The sequence below is a fragment of the Manacus candei genome, unplaced genomic scaffold (genome assembly GCF_025592945.1).
Source record: "Manacus candei isolate 608988 ecotype Guabito, Panama unplaced genomic scaffold, ASM2559294v1 h1tg000056l, whole genome shotgun sequence".
NCBI classification, from domain to species: domain Eukaryota; kingdom Metazoa; phylum Chordata; class Aves; order Passeriformes; family Pipridae; genus Manacus; species Manacus candei.
This window is the reverse complement of record NW_026138104.1, coordinates 8,038,516-8,054,982: the sequence shown is the minus strand read 5'-3', so window position 1 is coordinate 8,054,982 and position 16,467 is coordinate 8,038,516. Positions and strand designations below refer to the sequence as shown.

Below are 16,467 nucleotides of genomic sequence, written 5' to 3'. Positions count from 1 at the left end.
AGGCTCAGGGAAGACCTCATCACTCTCTACAACTCCCTGAAAGGAGGTTGTAGCCAGGTGGAGGTTGGTCTCTTCTCTCAGGCAGCCAGCAGTCGGACAAGAGGGCATGGTCTCAAGCTCTGCCAGGGGAGGTTTAGGTTAGATATTAGGAAGAAATTCTTTACAGAGAGGGTAATCAGGCATTGCAATGGGCTACCCAGGGAAGTGGTGGATTCTCCGTCCCTGGAGGTTTTTAAGATGGGACTGGATGTGGCACTTAGTGCCATGGTCTAGTAACCACGGTGGTAGTGGACGAAGGGTTGGACTTGATGATCTCAGAGGTCCCTTTCAACCCAGCTGATTCTATGATTCTATGAAGATATGCTAGTGCTATCACACTGCTACTGAAAGGCTATCAAAGCTATCAAAGGCTACTGAAAAACCAGTACTATCTTCCATCATCTTCCCTGGAGCAGGACTATGGTATATTACCATTTAAAGTTTTATCAGCGTAAATCGAGATTTCTTCAGTTACTCAGGAGGTTGGTGGGCTCTCTTCCTCTTGTTGTTTCTCTTATTCCCATCTCTTGAAAGCCTGGAGTACAATGCAGAACCTAAATCTAGGGTCCTCTTCACTAGAATAACAATACTGGGAAGGTTCTGAGGGTGCAGTTGACTGGGCCCCAACGAGTCAGTGACTCCTCAGTGTTAGAAAATACCTCAGGAACAATGGTGCTAATGGAAGTGACTGTAAGGTGACTTTCTGAGCACAAAGATTGGACCAGAGGATTTGGCCTTCTGCAAAAAAAAAAACAACCCTGAGAATGTGACATAATTTAATATGAGCTCTTCTTTTTGAACTGTATCAACAACATTCTGTAAACAACAAGATAAGATCACAAGCACATCAACAGACTACCACTGCAGAAGGCAGTCAGAACCAAATCACACCTCAGCACAATGTGCAAAGAAGGTGACTTGATTTTGAGTGAAAACAGGACTAGTGCACACAGGAAGACCCAGTGGCTGGACCTCAGCTATTAATTTCCAAGTATTTTTCTTTTTTCTTTTGAAATACAAAACTTTTATTAATAAAGTCAAATTTGACGAGGAGAGTAAACACATACTGAGAAAATAACTGGATTCTTTACTTTCAGCTTTAATTCAACATTACCGAATTTCTTGACTTTATATGCCATGCCCATTTATACACCACAACATAGGTAGCAGGATTTCTTCCCTTGGTGGAGGAGAGAGATCTTTAATCCCTTAAACTACCTGCCTCCCAGTGCCAAGAAAGAGGAGAGTTATGCCTTCAAATTATGGACTTAGAGAGCGTGACCTGGAGATCAGGAGGAAGGTTTACAAGGAACATTGCCAGCAACTGGTGAAAGTTCAGAAATTCCACAGTAGGACCCTCACGCACCAGTATAAAAACAGTCCCAGAACACCATAAGCAAGAAAAGAAAGCAAAGAGATTTTAAGATGCAGCTCTTCCAGGTGACTTGTCACTACATAGCCCATGTCTAAATCTAAATCAGATTTACATGGTACTTCTGTGCAGATGCTGCTTTTAACACCTTTTTTGCTCTGTGCAGATTGAAGGTCAGAAGATACATATGATTAGTATTTAAAGTCTTTTTAAAAAGTACGGCTACTGAATTCAAAGATCTTTGTATAATCTTTTATCTTTCACAGCAGAAAACCCCCCAAATGCTATTCTGTAGTCAGTCTTACAGCATATTTCACAAAATTACAGAATCACAGAATCATTTAGGTTGGAAATACTATTTTTTAGTATTTTAAACTGCTAAACTGAAATATGGACTAAGCTATCAGTTTAACCATGTCAACTGAATTACACACTTAGCTAAATAAGTAATTTTTGGCATGGTTTCAGATAAGAAATTATTATTATTTTGAAAGTGAAAATTCTGTTTTCCTTTGGGAAAATTTATGTAGAAGTTACACTTGAACAACTGTAAAAGTATAGGTAACCATCACATATTAATACATTCCCTTAAACTCTAGTTTGCATGAAGAGCCATAAGTTTATAAAACACAGACTAAACAGAACAGAGAAAGTACCAGTAGATCATCCTGTTCTTGTGCCACTTGACTTCTTTATGTACATGCAAATTGGGCCATTTTATGTTTGTACTGTACAGGAAAAAGAAGTTCATGTAGTTTGCTTTATGCAGCATTTACATAAAAAAAAGGATTAAAAAAAATGATGATATAAAACAAACATGAGTTCTATAAAATGGGTAAAAAAGGTCAGAGTATCTAATTGACTTAGAAGCTTGACTTTTAAAAATTATTTAGGCTTTAAAATAACCAATATCACAAGTGTTATCAGGATTTTAATTCATATAATTTAGTGGTTTGGACTTATTTTACCACATATCATTTTCCTGTGTTTTATAAATAACTACTTTTTCAAGTTTGGATTATGTTGCTGGTTTAGTGCTCAGCACTGACATCTGATAAGTTTATTCAAGAATCTTTCTGGATTAAGCAAATGTCAAGTCTGCAATACAGAGAGCATACAAACCCAGCCTGAGGCTCAAATTTAAGCCAACTGCATATTTTTTTACCGCAATATCAGAAAAGAGAAAGTACTACTCATCCCACATTCATTTAAAGTTGAAGAAAACTTGAATATAATAAATTATTTAGAAAAAGATTTTTAATATTATCCTCAAAACATAGAGAATAGAAATATTATAATATATATATAAAAGAAAATTCTCCAGAATTAGAACTGAAGACTGCTGTATATGTTATTACTATAAATGTGTGAAAAAAAGTGTGGCAGATTTTAATAAGCTTTTTCCATACAGATGATAATGACAAAATGTCTTTTAAAACTCATGTTCTATTTAAAAAAAAGAAAAATCATCATGCTTTACCTTGAAGCACAGGAGCAGTCACACCAGGAGTACATCAATACTAATCTACTACATTTCACATCTGATACATCAATGCACTGGGTGGCATTTTTTCAATTGTAAAATTGAGCCAAGCCATTTTCAAGTATTTTAAATAAAAGCCATCAGGTGCTAAGTGATTCATTCAGAACTGATATTTACCAAATATTAGTGGAAGAAAGAAAGTGTCTATTCAATACGACATAAGATTTGAAGTTTGCAAAACAAGGTCTGCTACCACTATAATTTCTTTCAGTCAGGAAAATCCAATTACTGCAGGAACCTGACTAGCTATTTTTTAGCATACTTGCTTGAACTAAACATTAGCTGACCATGCAAATGTAAGAAAATGCCAAACATTAATTTCACCTAACCTTAGCTTTCTAAAAGCTGGGATGATAAGGCTGCATTTTGAGTCGCAAAGATTGTTTCATCCCACATGTAAATCACGGTGCTGCTGTCTTTCCATTGGCTGTACTGGGACCCCAAATATTAAGCTTTCTACCTTTTGGCCAGCTAAAGCCATAAAAGTTGAATATTTCTCTGAGCACTAACCATTCTGAAACAGTGAAAATATCAACGCTTTTTAGCTACTTTTACCTTGCCTTTTCAGTGACTCCCATTTGTTGATGAACATCAATAAATTCCATGAGTTGCCTTTGTAGCACGTTTTCTTTTCCTTCAATTTGCTTAATAAAATCATGCTGCAAAAGAGTAGATACTGTTGGACGCTTCTCATAATCTTTAGTCAAGCACCTGTGCTGGCAGAAAAACACATATGATCACGGAGGGTTCAAAGTTAAGTTTTGAAATTCTTTCATGCCTCCATAATAAATACATCCATCTTAATCAAAACAGCTCTGCACTGAAAATTCATAAGATTTCACAAAATTGATGAGTCCAAGAAGGTAAGTTATTGCATTTTAAAACTAAATATTCTTTAAATTAAGAAACGTCAAGTGTGTTAAAATGTTATTTCATGTTTTAAATCTAGAGCCTCACTTGGAAGTCAAATTGGATTTACAAATTAGGCTTTTAAGGAAGAGTACTTGTTGCAACAGATTTCCACAAAGAATACAGAGATATTTTACACATGACATTTACACATGTTTCATATTAAATCAGAGTGGTCTCAGTTGTTACTCACTTGTTAATGAAGTCATTGAATTCAGGTGACCACAGTTCAGGCTGTTGTAGTGTTGGAGGAGGATTCCTGCAAAGATCAGTATGATGATAAGTTAATAAAATACTCACTTCACAAAAACAATGTGTGAAGGTAGGCTGAGTAATGAGTTTTAGAAGGCCACCGAAAAAAGATATTGATTTCCACTGGTAAAAGGAGCATGGGTAGCTGATGCAATGCCTCACTGGTTCTCCTACTTTATGTAACTAATAAGGAGAAATAGCACTGAGATGATCTACCAAGTGTAGCTGAGAACCACTATAATTTTTTCAATCAAATCAATAAACGGAAATTAAACTAACAACCCATTAATCACTATTCACTTATAATGGCAAGTTTCTTTTTTCAAGCCTGAAACAATATACTTTCTTAAGAGAATTTTTAAAAAGAAATTCTATTTTAAGTTTCCCCAGAAAGATTGAGTTAATCAACTTGCTGAATGAAGTGTCTGAAGGAACTGACTTGTTATTAATTATTTCTCATTCATCAGAAGATAATGAGAAATGAAGGTCTAAACACAGACCTATTGTAAATAGATATGACTTCTTTCTTTTCTATTGTTGGAGCTGTTTGTTCTAGGTGTAATTTGGTTGAAACGGTCTTGACAGTCTTCTTCCATTCAGAGGTGGCATTTTAAGAGTATGGTCATGAAGACAAATGAACGACCAATAGACAAAGTGACTTGCTGTCTCTTTTCAATCCATTGTCATAACTGCTTTTCTTTAAGTGCTGCTTAAGGTTCAGTCTATCACTTTCAGGTTTTACCTAATGTAATGAAAGGACATTGATCTTGTATTTGTTCCAGAGCAGAAAGGTGCCTAGTACTTGTAAGGGTATAAGCCAGAAGTATTTTTGAAGACCTAGCTGCAATGACTGACCACAGTGGTTTGCTTTTCTCATAGGAAGCAAGGGTTAGAAGAGCATTCATACTCTTCTTTAGTGCCAAGTCAGCCAAGATTTCTTAAACCTAAAGTTAATTTAAACTAATTTGGGTGTCTTGGCTGAAAAGGACTCAAAGCACTTATGAATACTATGTGGTGTCAGCAGATGTCGTGGTACTGCTCCAGCTGTTAGAGTGAAATCCACAAACTACAGTATGATCATTCCATACAGACTTGGAGATTGATGTTCTTTGAAATGCTGTTAAGTGGCACTTTGGGTACTTTTATCTCCAGCTTCAAAGAAAACACAAAAGAAGTTGTTATTTGCACTGCCCAAGGACAGCAGTGGTGGAACTACCAGAAACAGCACAAGCTAATGAAAAGCTGAAGCCTAAATGTATGTGAGTATTGGAACAACCTTTGCTTCAAAGGACAGAAGATAACTCCTAAAAACAGGTATGGGACCTGTTCAGCAGAGCAGCATACTAAGACTATTTCTATCATAAGTCATTCTTTGTAAAAGAATATACTGTACTTGGCTAAGTGCTGCACTCATGTGGCCTCAGGAGAAGGCCTCACGGCTTTTTCTCAAATGTATTTCTCAAAAGTATTTCTAACCTCCTCCTAGTATAAATAATTCAAAGAAAGTCCACAAACTTATACAGTCTAAGTTTGAAGAAAAGTAGCACTTAAGAAAAAAGTTCAGTCTAACCTGCCAACAAATAAACAGATGAAGATGTTACCTTGGTATTTTGAAGAGTGCCCTCATGGGGTGCAAATCAGCAAGGGGTGGATCTCCATCTCCCAACTCTATTGCAGTGATACCCAGTGACCATGCATCACATCTGGCATCATAGGAGCTATCTAGCTGCTGCTCACAGGCAATCACCTGTTGGAGTAAAAGATTGGGACAGTCATTGGATGGTCAAATGTCCGAATGTAAGAGCACTCCCAGAGCTGGGGGAATCTCTTACAGGATGGAGATATTCAGTGAAATAAACAGACATGCACACATTTAGAAAGCTGAAAAAAAGCAATGTTTAAACTAGAGAAAGCAAGTGTCCATGAACACCGGATTCTCTGGCCAGATGTTCCTTGGTTGGACAAAAGGCTGCAAATTCTTGACTCTTTCAGGTAAAGGTGTTAAACTGCATCCCATGGCTGAGGAAGTAGAAGGAAACTAAGCAACCCTACAACTCTGTTAAATGGATTATTCCTGCAAAGTAATTAATGGAGCTATACTGCTCTCTCTATGAAGTGAAACAAGCCGGAAAGCAGAAGCTGAATTCACTATCTCTTATTGGTTCCCTATTCAGCCAAATCAGCCAATTTCCAGATCAAGTAGGTCTGGACAAAGCGTATGCCATCAGATCACAGTAAAGGTATTTCACAGAATCATACAATAAACTGGGTTGGAAAAGACCTCTGAGATCATCAAGTCCAACCCTTGATCCAACACTGCTGTGGTTACTAGACCATAGCACTTCATATAGATTTCAGCTCATCCACAATGCTCGATGAATCTACATTTTTTCATCCCATTAGCTGCAGATCTAAGTCAACATGTATGCCATTAGTTACATGGCTAGACCAATGTGTATAAACAGAGTGTGTTGATAAAAACACGTGTATAAACACAGTAGTTTCGTGTGCTATAAACAGATGTACTTGCATGTGCTTGTGTGGACACAAATAGTTTAAGTAGATAAGTTTATTTATAAGGAAATATTTTCACTGCCTCAGCTTAAAATATATCTTTATACGCTTCAATTTCAGGCTGGAAAAATCTCCACAGTGTCATAGTAAACTTCATTCATAATAACCTCTTCCATTTCTTGCTGTCAGCTATGGATATACAGTATTAAAAACTTTCCAGGTGTAGAAGTCAAAATATAGAAGCATCATAGTACCACCGTGGGCTCACTCCTTCCATCCATGGGGAAATGAGACACCATAGTTTCAGTGCTTCGAAGGCTGGAAAGTATCAATAGTAGTACTCTATACTCTTTAGCATTTTAGTAAGCAATTCGGTGTCTTGCTCCCAGGTTCTAAGCTTGTAATTTCAAAAGTAAATCCCATTTTAACTTGCAAACACGTAAGAAAAACATTTTTAAACACTTTTTTAAAAAAAAATTGCATTGCTGTTTCATTTGGTGAAAAGACCAGTGGTCAGGAAGAAAGACAAAGAAAGAGCAGAAATGCAGAATACAGCAGCTCAGATACCAGTGACAAAATGTTCTGAAACATGAATCTAACCTCTGGAGCCATCCAGAACGGGGTGCCCACGGAGGTGTTCCGACGGAGACGAGTGCTGGTCAGCTGAGCAGACACACCTAGAAGAACGAAGGGAAGCTATAATCAGAGCAATGGCTATTTCCATCCAAGACAGCCCTTCTGAATGGCGATGTCCTTGTCTTGCCATGCTACAATTTCCTCCACAGGCAAATTTCAAATACATCTTTCCAGTTTTCTGGAAAGAGAGGCCCACTCCTCAGAGGTACACAGAACTTCTTCAGCTGATGTTCTCCACATAGGTTGTTTCCAGTAACTTCAGTAGGACCAGGACTTGGTCCTAAATGAGTGTTTGATTAGTAATCTGACTCCATATATTTTGACTGGTTAATTAGAGTTTTTCATGTATTAGGAGAGCAGTAAAGCACTTTAGTGAGGGTGGAAAAGTACGGTACCTTCCACAGCTTTTAATGCTCAGTACTGACACTAAACTCCTGTTTCATTTTATATCTGTATCTATATCTACATTTCAGGTTAACACTACAAAAGACACTTATCCTCATCTCTTAACTACTCTGCCATAAAGAAGAAACAACAAAACAGTGAAACCTCAAAAATTCTTACAAAAGCAGGAGTCTCTCCATGCTCAAAGCACATTCTCAAAGCAATAAGCCTGCAAATCAGCTTTGCAACATGAGCTGTAGTTTAATAGATTAACTATTTCAGGCCAAGAGCTGGAAAGTGAACTCAGAAGTTTAAAGATTCCTTGCAGTTTTAAATTAAAAAACACTGAAATACTAGGGATTCAAGTGGGCTGCAGCACACTTCTGACTAGCCTTCCACCAATTTCCTTCCTTACAAAACCAATTTCAGTTGGAAATCACTCTACTGCATGCAAAGGGAAGAGTACAACACATGGAGAAAAACAGCCCCTCAGCAAGCATGTCCTGAACTATTATGGATTTATGAATCACAAATAACTGTGAGGTCCACACATGGAGAGAAACAGCCCCTCAGCTAGCAAGTCCTAAACTATTAAGGATTTGAGTAATAGCCAACACCGAGGTCCACCAGAGGCATATTCTAACGTGCTGATATTGTGGATGGCCAGGAAGGTCCTGTGCTCTACATATACATGCTCCAACCTCCATCCGCCTGACACTGAAGCTCACTTATTTTGTCTTCATACATATATCTGCTTTCTCTTTAAAAGGGACAACTCCGTTTCACTCCGTGAGTGCCATTTCATTATTCTGAAACACATGAAGCTTCAGTGAGCACCACCAGCAGCCAGTTTCAACTCTGTCTGGTTTAAACATGCTTGACCTTATCTTCCTGAAAACCCTGCAATGGTTCATAACAGGAGCAATTCACATTAACTGTCTAGTGGAAATATTAAGGAAACTTCTGTCTAGGTAGAATTTGATTGGTTTGGGTTTTTTCAGTGTAGTCAGGAAACCACGGAGAGTTTAATCTGTTTTTTCACTCTAAAGCTATGTGTTCAGCTCTGATTCATAAAATATCTGCATTTGTCCATCACAGAAAGGAATGTAACATCTGAAAATAAGGGCAGCAAGAAAGACCTGGCCTGTACCTTTGAGACAAGTGCAACCACTGCTTCTATGGCTGCCTCCCTCTAGTCTACACCAGCCTTGAGGAAGTTGGATCTTTTTCTCTCTCTCTCTCTACAGAAAGTCCAATACACAGTGTTATGCACCATGGAAAGCAGGACAATGTGAGTCTTAGCACAAAGTCCATCAATCCTGCTTCAGCTCAGCTAAGCAGGGGCTTTGTTTTTGCCACCTCAAGGAGTTGTCTGAAGTCCAGCTTCCGGCTCACAGAGTCTGTGGCTGTTCTGAGCCCTCAGAAAAACATGTCCTTTAGTAAGCACACATCACCACAGGTCTGAAACCATTGCAGTGATGCCAGTAGACATCATTACAGGAGATCTCCAGGTTTGGAGGGAGATGAGGCTACTCTCCCCTCTCCCTTCCTATGTGTTGTGGGAGTTCCCTGTGCAAAGCTCTTTTTTGCAGTCTTGGACAAGGAAATGGGATTCAGATCTGTGGGCAAAGAAAGGCACTAACTGAATTTTTATGATTCCAGTGTCAGATTTTATAAATAATCATAACTTTCTGTAGAGATAAGGAACATTCATGTATTCAATCTTGTCTGTCTATGCACTGTTGTTTTTTTCTCTTTGAACTGTAATTATTAAATAAACTGAAGAATTTTTTCCTCCTCATCCTTCTTTTATTTCTGTAAAAACCTGATTTGATTTGAATTGCTCACCACTACTTTCTGTAAGCTCTTGGGGTTTTTGTGTGCTTTTTGTTTGGTTGGGTTTTTTAATCCTTCTGCTCTTAGCATTAAAGTGGCATTTCAGATTATGCAGTGTAGGTCTTATGACAAATGATATTTCCTTGGGCTTTTTCTGTGTATAGAGGAAAGATGACGTAATTCCATACTTAGTAACATTTCTTCCAGCATTTCAGTAACCAGTCAACCATATAGCTCGCCAGCTTTTTTAAACTTATATATTTTCAAACAAAAACATCTTCCTCCTCCCCTTCCCGTTTACTACTGCTTTTTTGCAAAAAATTATTGTCCTAAGAAAACCTAAAATATGTCATAAAATGGTGTTTTATTACAAGCAAATTATAAATCTTATGGAAGTTAAGAGCTTTATAAATGCATTAATAGTACCAATGCACACTGAAAAGAAAATATTGTGGATATATAGCTGCTTTTTATTTTTTCTTTTTTTTTTCAGACATAATTTTACATAATTTTTCCAGACATAAAAACTGGAAAGCAGGACACTTCTACTATAAGTATTATTCAAGCTTTTCATTGCAAAAACTGGCACATTGGAATAACATTGCGAATAAAGCCACCTACTTCTGACCTTAGCACTCAATAAAAGAAAAACAGTGCAGAAATTAGCTCCTTATTATTGGGAAAGATTTGTCTCATAGTGCCCAGTCTGAGCAGACACTAAATTGGGAGGCTGTACAACATCACTTTATGATTATGTCCTGTGACAGAAGTATTCACATTTAAGTGGTTGATTCTAGTAAGGGAAGGGCAAGCCCTAATAAATTGTGCTAAATTCACATTCCACATATGGCAGGGAGACACATTTGCAACGTTAGCCACTGTATTTATACATAATGACCTTACCCCAAAGGGTAAGGTCCTTACACTCCTTAGGCTAGCTCTTCCTTATCCCTTCTTTACTTGTGCCCTCAGTGTAAACTTCACTACCAAAGCACCCTCTTTGTGACCTTCTTTAGATTAAGAACATGTAACTCCATCACTCCTCAAGCTAGTCTCTGGACCAAAAACTGCTCACGCTGATAACCTTGCAGATCTAAACAGGCTAAAATGCTTTGAATTATTCCCCAACCTTTCTTTAATCTCCTAGAGAAATAGATGTAAAACAGCAGCAGAATTTTACACTACATTCCTCTTAAGCCTGCCATTCCTGTTTCGTGTTGTTCAATGCGAAAAGTGGCCTCTCCTTCCTTGCCTCTTTGCCCAAAGGTGTGAAAGCAGTCCCTAATAAATCACTCAACTCCACCTTTTTACTAGATCTGGAGGTAACAGGTCCTAATGGTTTCAGGTTTTCCTTTAGCACCTGAAGCTTCGCTATGAGAAGAAGCCACCATTCTTGTCAGGATGCAGACAGGAAAATAGCTACTTTCCCCCACAACAGTGGTGGAGTTATAACTCAATTCCTCTGTAATTGCTGCTATCTTTGACACTCATTTCTTTGTTTTGTTCTTCCGGGTTGTATTGGAGTAATGGTACATATCCAGACAAAATATTTCAGATAGATCAGCTGAAATGCAGAAAAAATGCTAAAAAACCCCTCAACCAATGCAATTCCTTCATATTCCATATGACAAAAGACAATAGGGAAAGAACAAGATTAAAACAAAGTAGTTCTGATAGTCCAAATGGCAACCATCACAACACACCAGGCATGTAACCACATTTAACTGTATTGCAAATAGTGGCACCCCCACTAAGACTGTAAAAGAAGATCAGAGAGCTTCTCCCAGGTTTCATTACTTAGCATGGGTAGAAAGCATAGAGATATTTAATAGAAAATGTTACTAATGGACCTTAAGGACAAGAGGGGTTGGTTTGATGACTTTACAAGAGATGTTTCAGAGGCTTTATGAAGCAACATCAATACTCAGAATTCCTTATAGACTACCATCTGACCTCAAAAGTAAACTTTTAAGTGAAAAGAGCACAGAGGCAATATTGTTTCCTTGGGTGAGCTGTCGTGAGAAAAGCATGCTTGAGAACTTCTGTTCAGTAATAAGTGCTCAAATTAAATCTTGAACTAAAACCAGGTTCTGACCAATAAGATGGAAATAAAGAAACAGGAAATAAAGTTGAAATGACGAGTCAAAAAAAATCGATCAAATCAGTCAAAAAGTATGACTTGCTTTTCATAAATCCATGCTGCCTACTCCCAGTCACCTTCTTGTTCTTCATATGTTTAGAAATGATTTCCAGGATTATTGGCTCCATTATCTTCCCAGGGATCAAAGTGGGGCTGACCAGCCTGTAGTTCTCTGAATCCTCCTTCTTGCCCTTTTTGAAGATAGGAGTGATAATAGCTTTCTTCCAGGCTTCAGGAACCTCCTCCAATCTCCAAGACCTTTCAAAGACTATCAGCAGTGGTCTTGCAAAGACATCAGCCAACTCCCTCAGCACTCTTGGGTGCATCCCATGGACTTGTGCAGGTCCAGTTCTTTTAAATGATCTCTAAACTGATCCTCCTTTACTGAGCATAAGTTTGTCTTGCTCCAGACCTTCCCACTGGTTATAGGGATTTGGGATTCCTGAAGGCCAATCTTGCAAGTAAAGACTGTGGCAAAGGAGACACTGAGTGCCTCAGTCTTTTCTACGTCCTTTGCCACCACATTCTCTGTCTTTATGTCTTATTTTAATGCACACAGTGTTTTAATGGTGAAAACCAGAGTTTCTCAAGCCCTCTGGAAAACACACACTGTAGATGCAATTTTTTAACTGAAATAGGCATATCCAAAAGATAACCAAATGGCCCTTTACAACTCTAGAAAGATCAAAAGCTTAGTATCCAAGAAAACCATGTATATGAACTGCCTGAGAGATGAAAAATCCATGGTGTTTACTACAAAACCAAGAGGTATGGAGTAAAAGGGAGATAAAAAAGTTAATCTGTACTACCAAATACAGGGGGATATAAATGGAAGCTAAAGAAATCAAAGTCCAGTATCTTTCACACTAAACTCACCACAAAGATTAAAGACAAAGAAAAGACATTTTTAAACATACAGGGAAAAAAAATTAAAATCCTAAATAGATACAGAATCATTACTAGGTACATACTGATAATAAAATGACAAAAGGTGACCTAAAAAAAGGCAAGATGTTCACTACATTTCTGAGATATTTAATCTTTTTAAAACAAAAGGGTTTAATACAGTTTCTTTCTTTAAGACATCCAGACTGTATTACAGACTGGGCAGGATGGTTAGGCAGCATACTCCAGCTTCCCTTCAGTCTTTGATTCTGATTGAGCCCTCTCTCCATGGCCTCCAGGAGAACAGGTGACCACAGACTCCCCTCCACATGCTCCTGACAGTTCAGTGCGTCACAACACCAATGATTCTAATCAAATCTCATGCTTCGGGGCTTCAGCTGGTTTCCTGAAAGGGATGCACAGGAACATTTGTTCTCCTGATGCACAGTTGGCCAGATGCATTTAGATATGAGAACTAGTCTTCCCTAGAGCCTCAGGGATTTGTACAACTACATGCAGCCTAGTGCAGTATGACAGTGAGGAAAGTCCTCCTCCTCAGATGCTGCCTTCCTTATAGATTAGATTTCAAACTGACTGCCACTTTGAGACCCCAAAAGGATTTTTTTTCCCTGTATGACTGGGAAAGCCCTGGAGATTTTTCTCATCATTCTATGACATGGTTTTCCTGTTATGATAATCAGGGATAATGGCAACACCTATGCTAATGGCAACACCTATGCTAATAGAATAGAATATTTAAAAACCTCAGGACTGGAATACTTCAGTACAAATGAGTCATTGGGAACAACTTTCAGGTAAAAAATGAATGGGCTTTAGTATACACATATGAGATCAGAGGGTTCCTAATAACCTCAAGAGATTACTATTTTGTGACCCATGAGAAAATCAAGAGGAAACCTTTGGTGGCCAGAAAGGGTTATTTTCTCGCTTCATGTGTCTCTGGCATATGATACCAGCTTTCAGCATCAAGCTTCTTTAATGTTTAAGCCATCAGTGACATCTTTATGTGAATTAATAGAAGAAAATATTTGAAAAACCAAACGAACAGCTTATCCTGGATATAGCATTTGGCCACATGATTTCTGTTTTTTGGTACTGGGCAGCACAAAGGTTTTCATTCAAACATGGCCCACAAAATAAGTTTTTAAGGACTAAGCCCTCAACAAAGCATTAAACATTCAACAATGAAAAGGCTCCACAGCTCAAGTCAATGCAATCCATCTTATCCCCGCTAACCCTGGGTTGAAAAATTTGGAATTATTACTTTGATTGGGTTCAAAGCAGTTTGACAAGCTGCTCATGAGGAAAGCTTTCTTCAAAGTCTTCTACTTTTATTGGCTTCTGCCATACTCTCCTAGTAAATGCTTTTTAGCAGCAACATGTGAATGCCATGCTATATGGTATGCAGAAATGACAACACAATAACAGTCTGGTTCTGATCTGAATCAGTGAAGCAGACAGCTTTATTATGGATGCATGCTAGAATGACTAAGGCAAATATAAGCCTTGCTATGACTCACTGCTTAAAGTAAGCTCAGGGCAGAAAGAAAATTATTTTATTTTTGAATACTTTCAAATTAAATTATTTTAATTAATCGTTTCATTTTTGCAGAATGATTCTGACAGCATTTACAGTTAATGCAGGGCAAGCAGAAAAGGATGAAATGGGATATTCTGACTACTCCAGAATAAGTAATCTACAAAAGTCTGGAAAAACACTACTCAAGGTCATGCTAAGCTCTTCTTCAATCTCAGCTGGACGTGATGTATATTAAAAGGGACAGAGATTAAAATGCCCCAGCACTGAAACTTGGATCACTCACAACTGACTTCTCAGCCTACTCATTGAGCACAAGGTGGCTCTAGACTCCCTGTCCATTGCAGCCCAACCTGTACCACGTGCATTCTCTGCACAGTCCTGGGAGCCTTCCCTCCCTCTGCAATGCTACATGCCACACTCACCAGGTTGATCTGTGATCAGCCAACAAACTGCATCTATCAAGGCTATTTGTGGTAGGGAGAGGCCTCAGCACTGTGTCACAGCAAGAGAACACAAGGGCTGGTGAGGTGTCACAGGGAAAGGATGAAGCTCAGTGCTGTGGTTCCCCACCAATCTCTGACCCAAGATTCCAGATACTTTTTTCCCCACAAGATCAGCAGAAAGCTCCCTCATGCATCACAAAACCAGGAAAGGTGAACAATTAAGCAGATGGAACTATTAAGAAGGAGTCTTACCACAGACTCATTAATTACATTGAGATTGACCCCATTGTTTGGGACATGCTGTACAGTGTAACCGATTTTACTTCTCTTGCGTTATCATTATAGAAGCTGCTGGCTCATCTACACTTCAAAAACTCAACAAGTTTAGTACAGTCACAGAATTTTAAATATTTTGGCCTGTATTTCTGTATCAGAATAGGCATAAACATCAGGCAACAAAACAAAAACACCTGTGTATTCTAACTTATGTTGATCAGTTGTTACTGATCACTAGTAGTGGTAAAGCACTAGTAACAGTCCATAATTTGTAAAGAAGAAGTAGTGCACCACTGCAGAGAAACAATAGAATGCTGGCAGAATTACTCTTTCTAGGGGAAAAAAAATTATTATTGTAATAACTCAAGTGAATTATGAAATTATTACTTTCATTTAGTATTGCACAAATAAAATTATGTATGCATTTTAAAGTGAACATAGAGATAATATAAAAATACACTACCAAAGAAGTGTCTTACCATTGACCATTGACTGGTTTCACCAAATTGCAATTTTGAATAAAGATAAGGCCATCTGAAGAAGGCCAATATTAAGATTTCCTTGGCTCTTTACTTTGGAAGACTTCAAATAGCTTTAAAAAAAGAATAATCATTCTCTCCACAGCAAAATAATAATTGAATTACACTCCAAACACAAAAGCTGACGTCTGCCTACTTGCAGTTTCCAAGTTAGATAAAAGAAATAGTTAAAGTATTAAACAAAGTAATGTCAGTTTTCAGAGTCTAAATAAAGCAATACCGTATTCTCCCCCAATCCACTTTTTCCCCAATGAGTAATACTCAGGTTAAATCTCTAATTGACTCAGGCTACTATCCATGATAAAACTGTGCTAGTTGCATGCAAAGTGGGATACCTGAAACTGCATTTGGAATGGTAAGACAATATTCAAACAAAACTTTTAAATCCAACACTGAATCAAAAGCAGAAAAATGGAAACTAAGCATGTTTGAAGTACAAAAATCACCTTACTTTCACTATATATTTCATTAATATTACAATACATGTTTTAATTATGCAATCTATTTATCCACAGTACTAAAGGAACCCTTGAAGTCACTATTCTATTAACTGCACACAGCACAGCTTGTAATTTTCCACCATCTGCCAGCAGCAGTGAGATTGCGTTACCTTTTTTCCATGTCTTTCACTGGAACCTGCTTTACCTATTAAAAGCTAAGATGTTTCTTATGCACTGTTTATCCAGAGCCTCTAGGGATGGAGAGTTTTAGGTACCACTAAGAAAACGCTTGAGAAACAACTGAGAATGGACAGTGCCAATCCTTTTCAATATCCTCTTTCCCACAGTTACAGTACTGGGCGAACTATGGGGAATCATGGGATCTCACATAGTTAGTTAGAAAAAGGCTTGAATTCTAAAGATTTAATGAGTCCTCTCACATTTTATTTTCCTTATGGGAACTTGAATATTTCTAATATCCATCTAACTGTCTTACTTCTTCTTTTTCCCAATGATCTTTCATAGTAATAACATCAGAAGTCTAACTACATGCTTTTATTTGATGCATAGAAAGGCATGGCCTTCAGCAAGAAAGTGCTTCTGGAAAACTATGCATTTCCAAAGTAGTGGAGTTTAATTTACACTTTTATTTTTTCTGGACATTTCCAAGGCAACAGCTGCTTATCCTGCTCATCCAA

At 37.9% G+C, this 16,467-nt stretch overlaps 1 protein-coding gene across 7 annotated transcripts in view; it reads right to left on the bottom strand.

Moving 5' to 3' along the window:
- MYO3A (myosin IIIA) overlaps window positions 1-16,467 on the bottom strand; it is a 119,933-nt gene that overhangs the window by 65,615 nt on the left and 37,851 nt on the right. For all 7 annotated transcript variants that reach the window (XM_051802273.1, XM_051802272.1, XM_051802274.1 and 4 more), the window contains exons 6-9: window positions 7,230-7,306; window positions 5,717-5,862; window positions 4,057-4,122; window positions 3,510-3,665 (exon numbers count right to left, since the gene is read on the bottom strand). In XM_051802273.1, coding sequence (XP_051658233.1) covers window positions 3,510-3,665; window positions 4,057-4,122; window positions 5,717-5,862; window positions 7,230-7,306 — 445 coding nt within the window. The remainder of the gene's footprint in view (window positions 1-3,509; window positions 3,666-4,056; window positions 4,123-5,716; window positions 5,863-7,229; window positions 7,307-16,467) is intronic.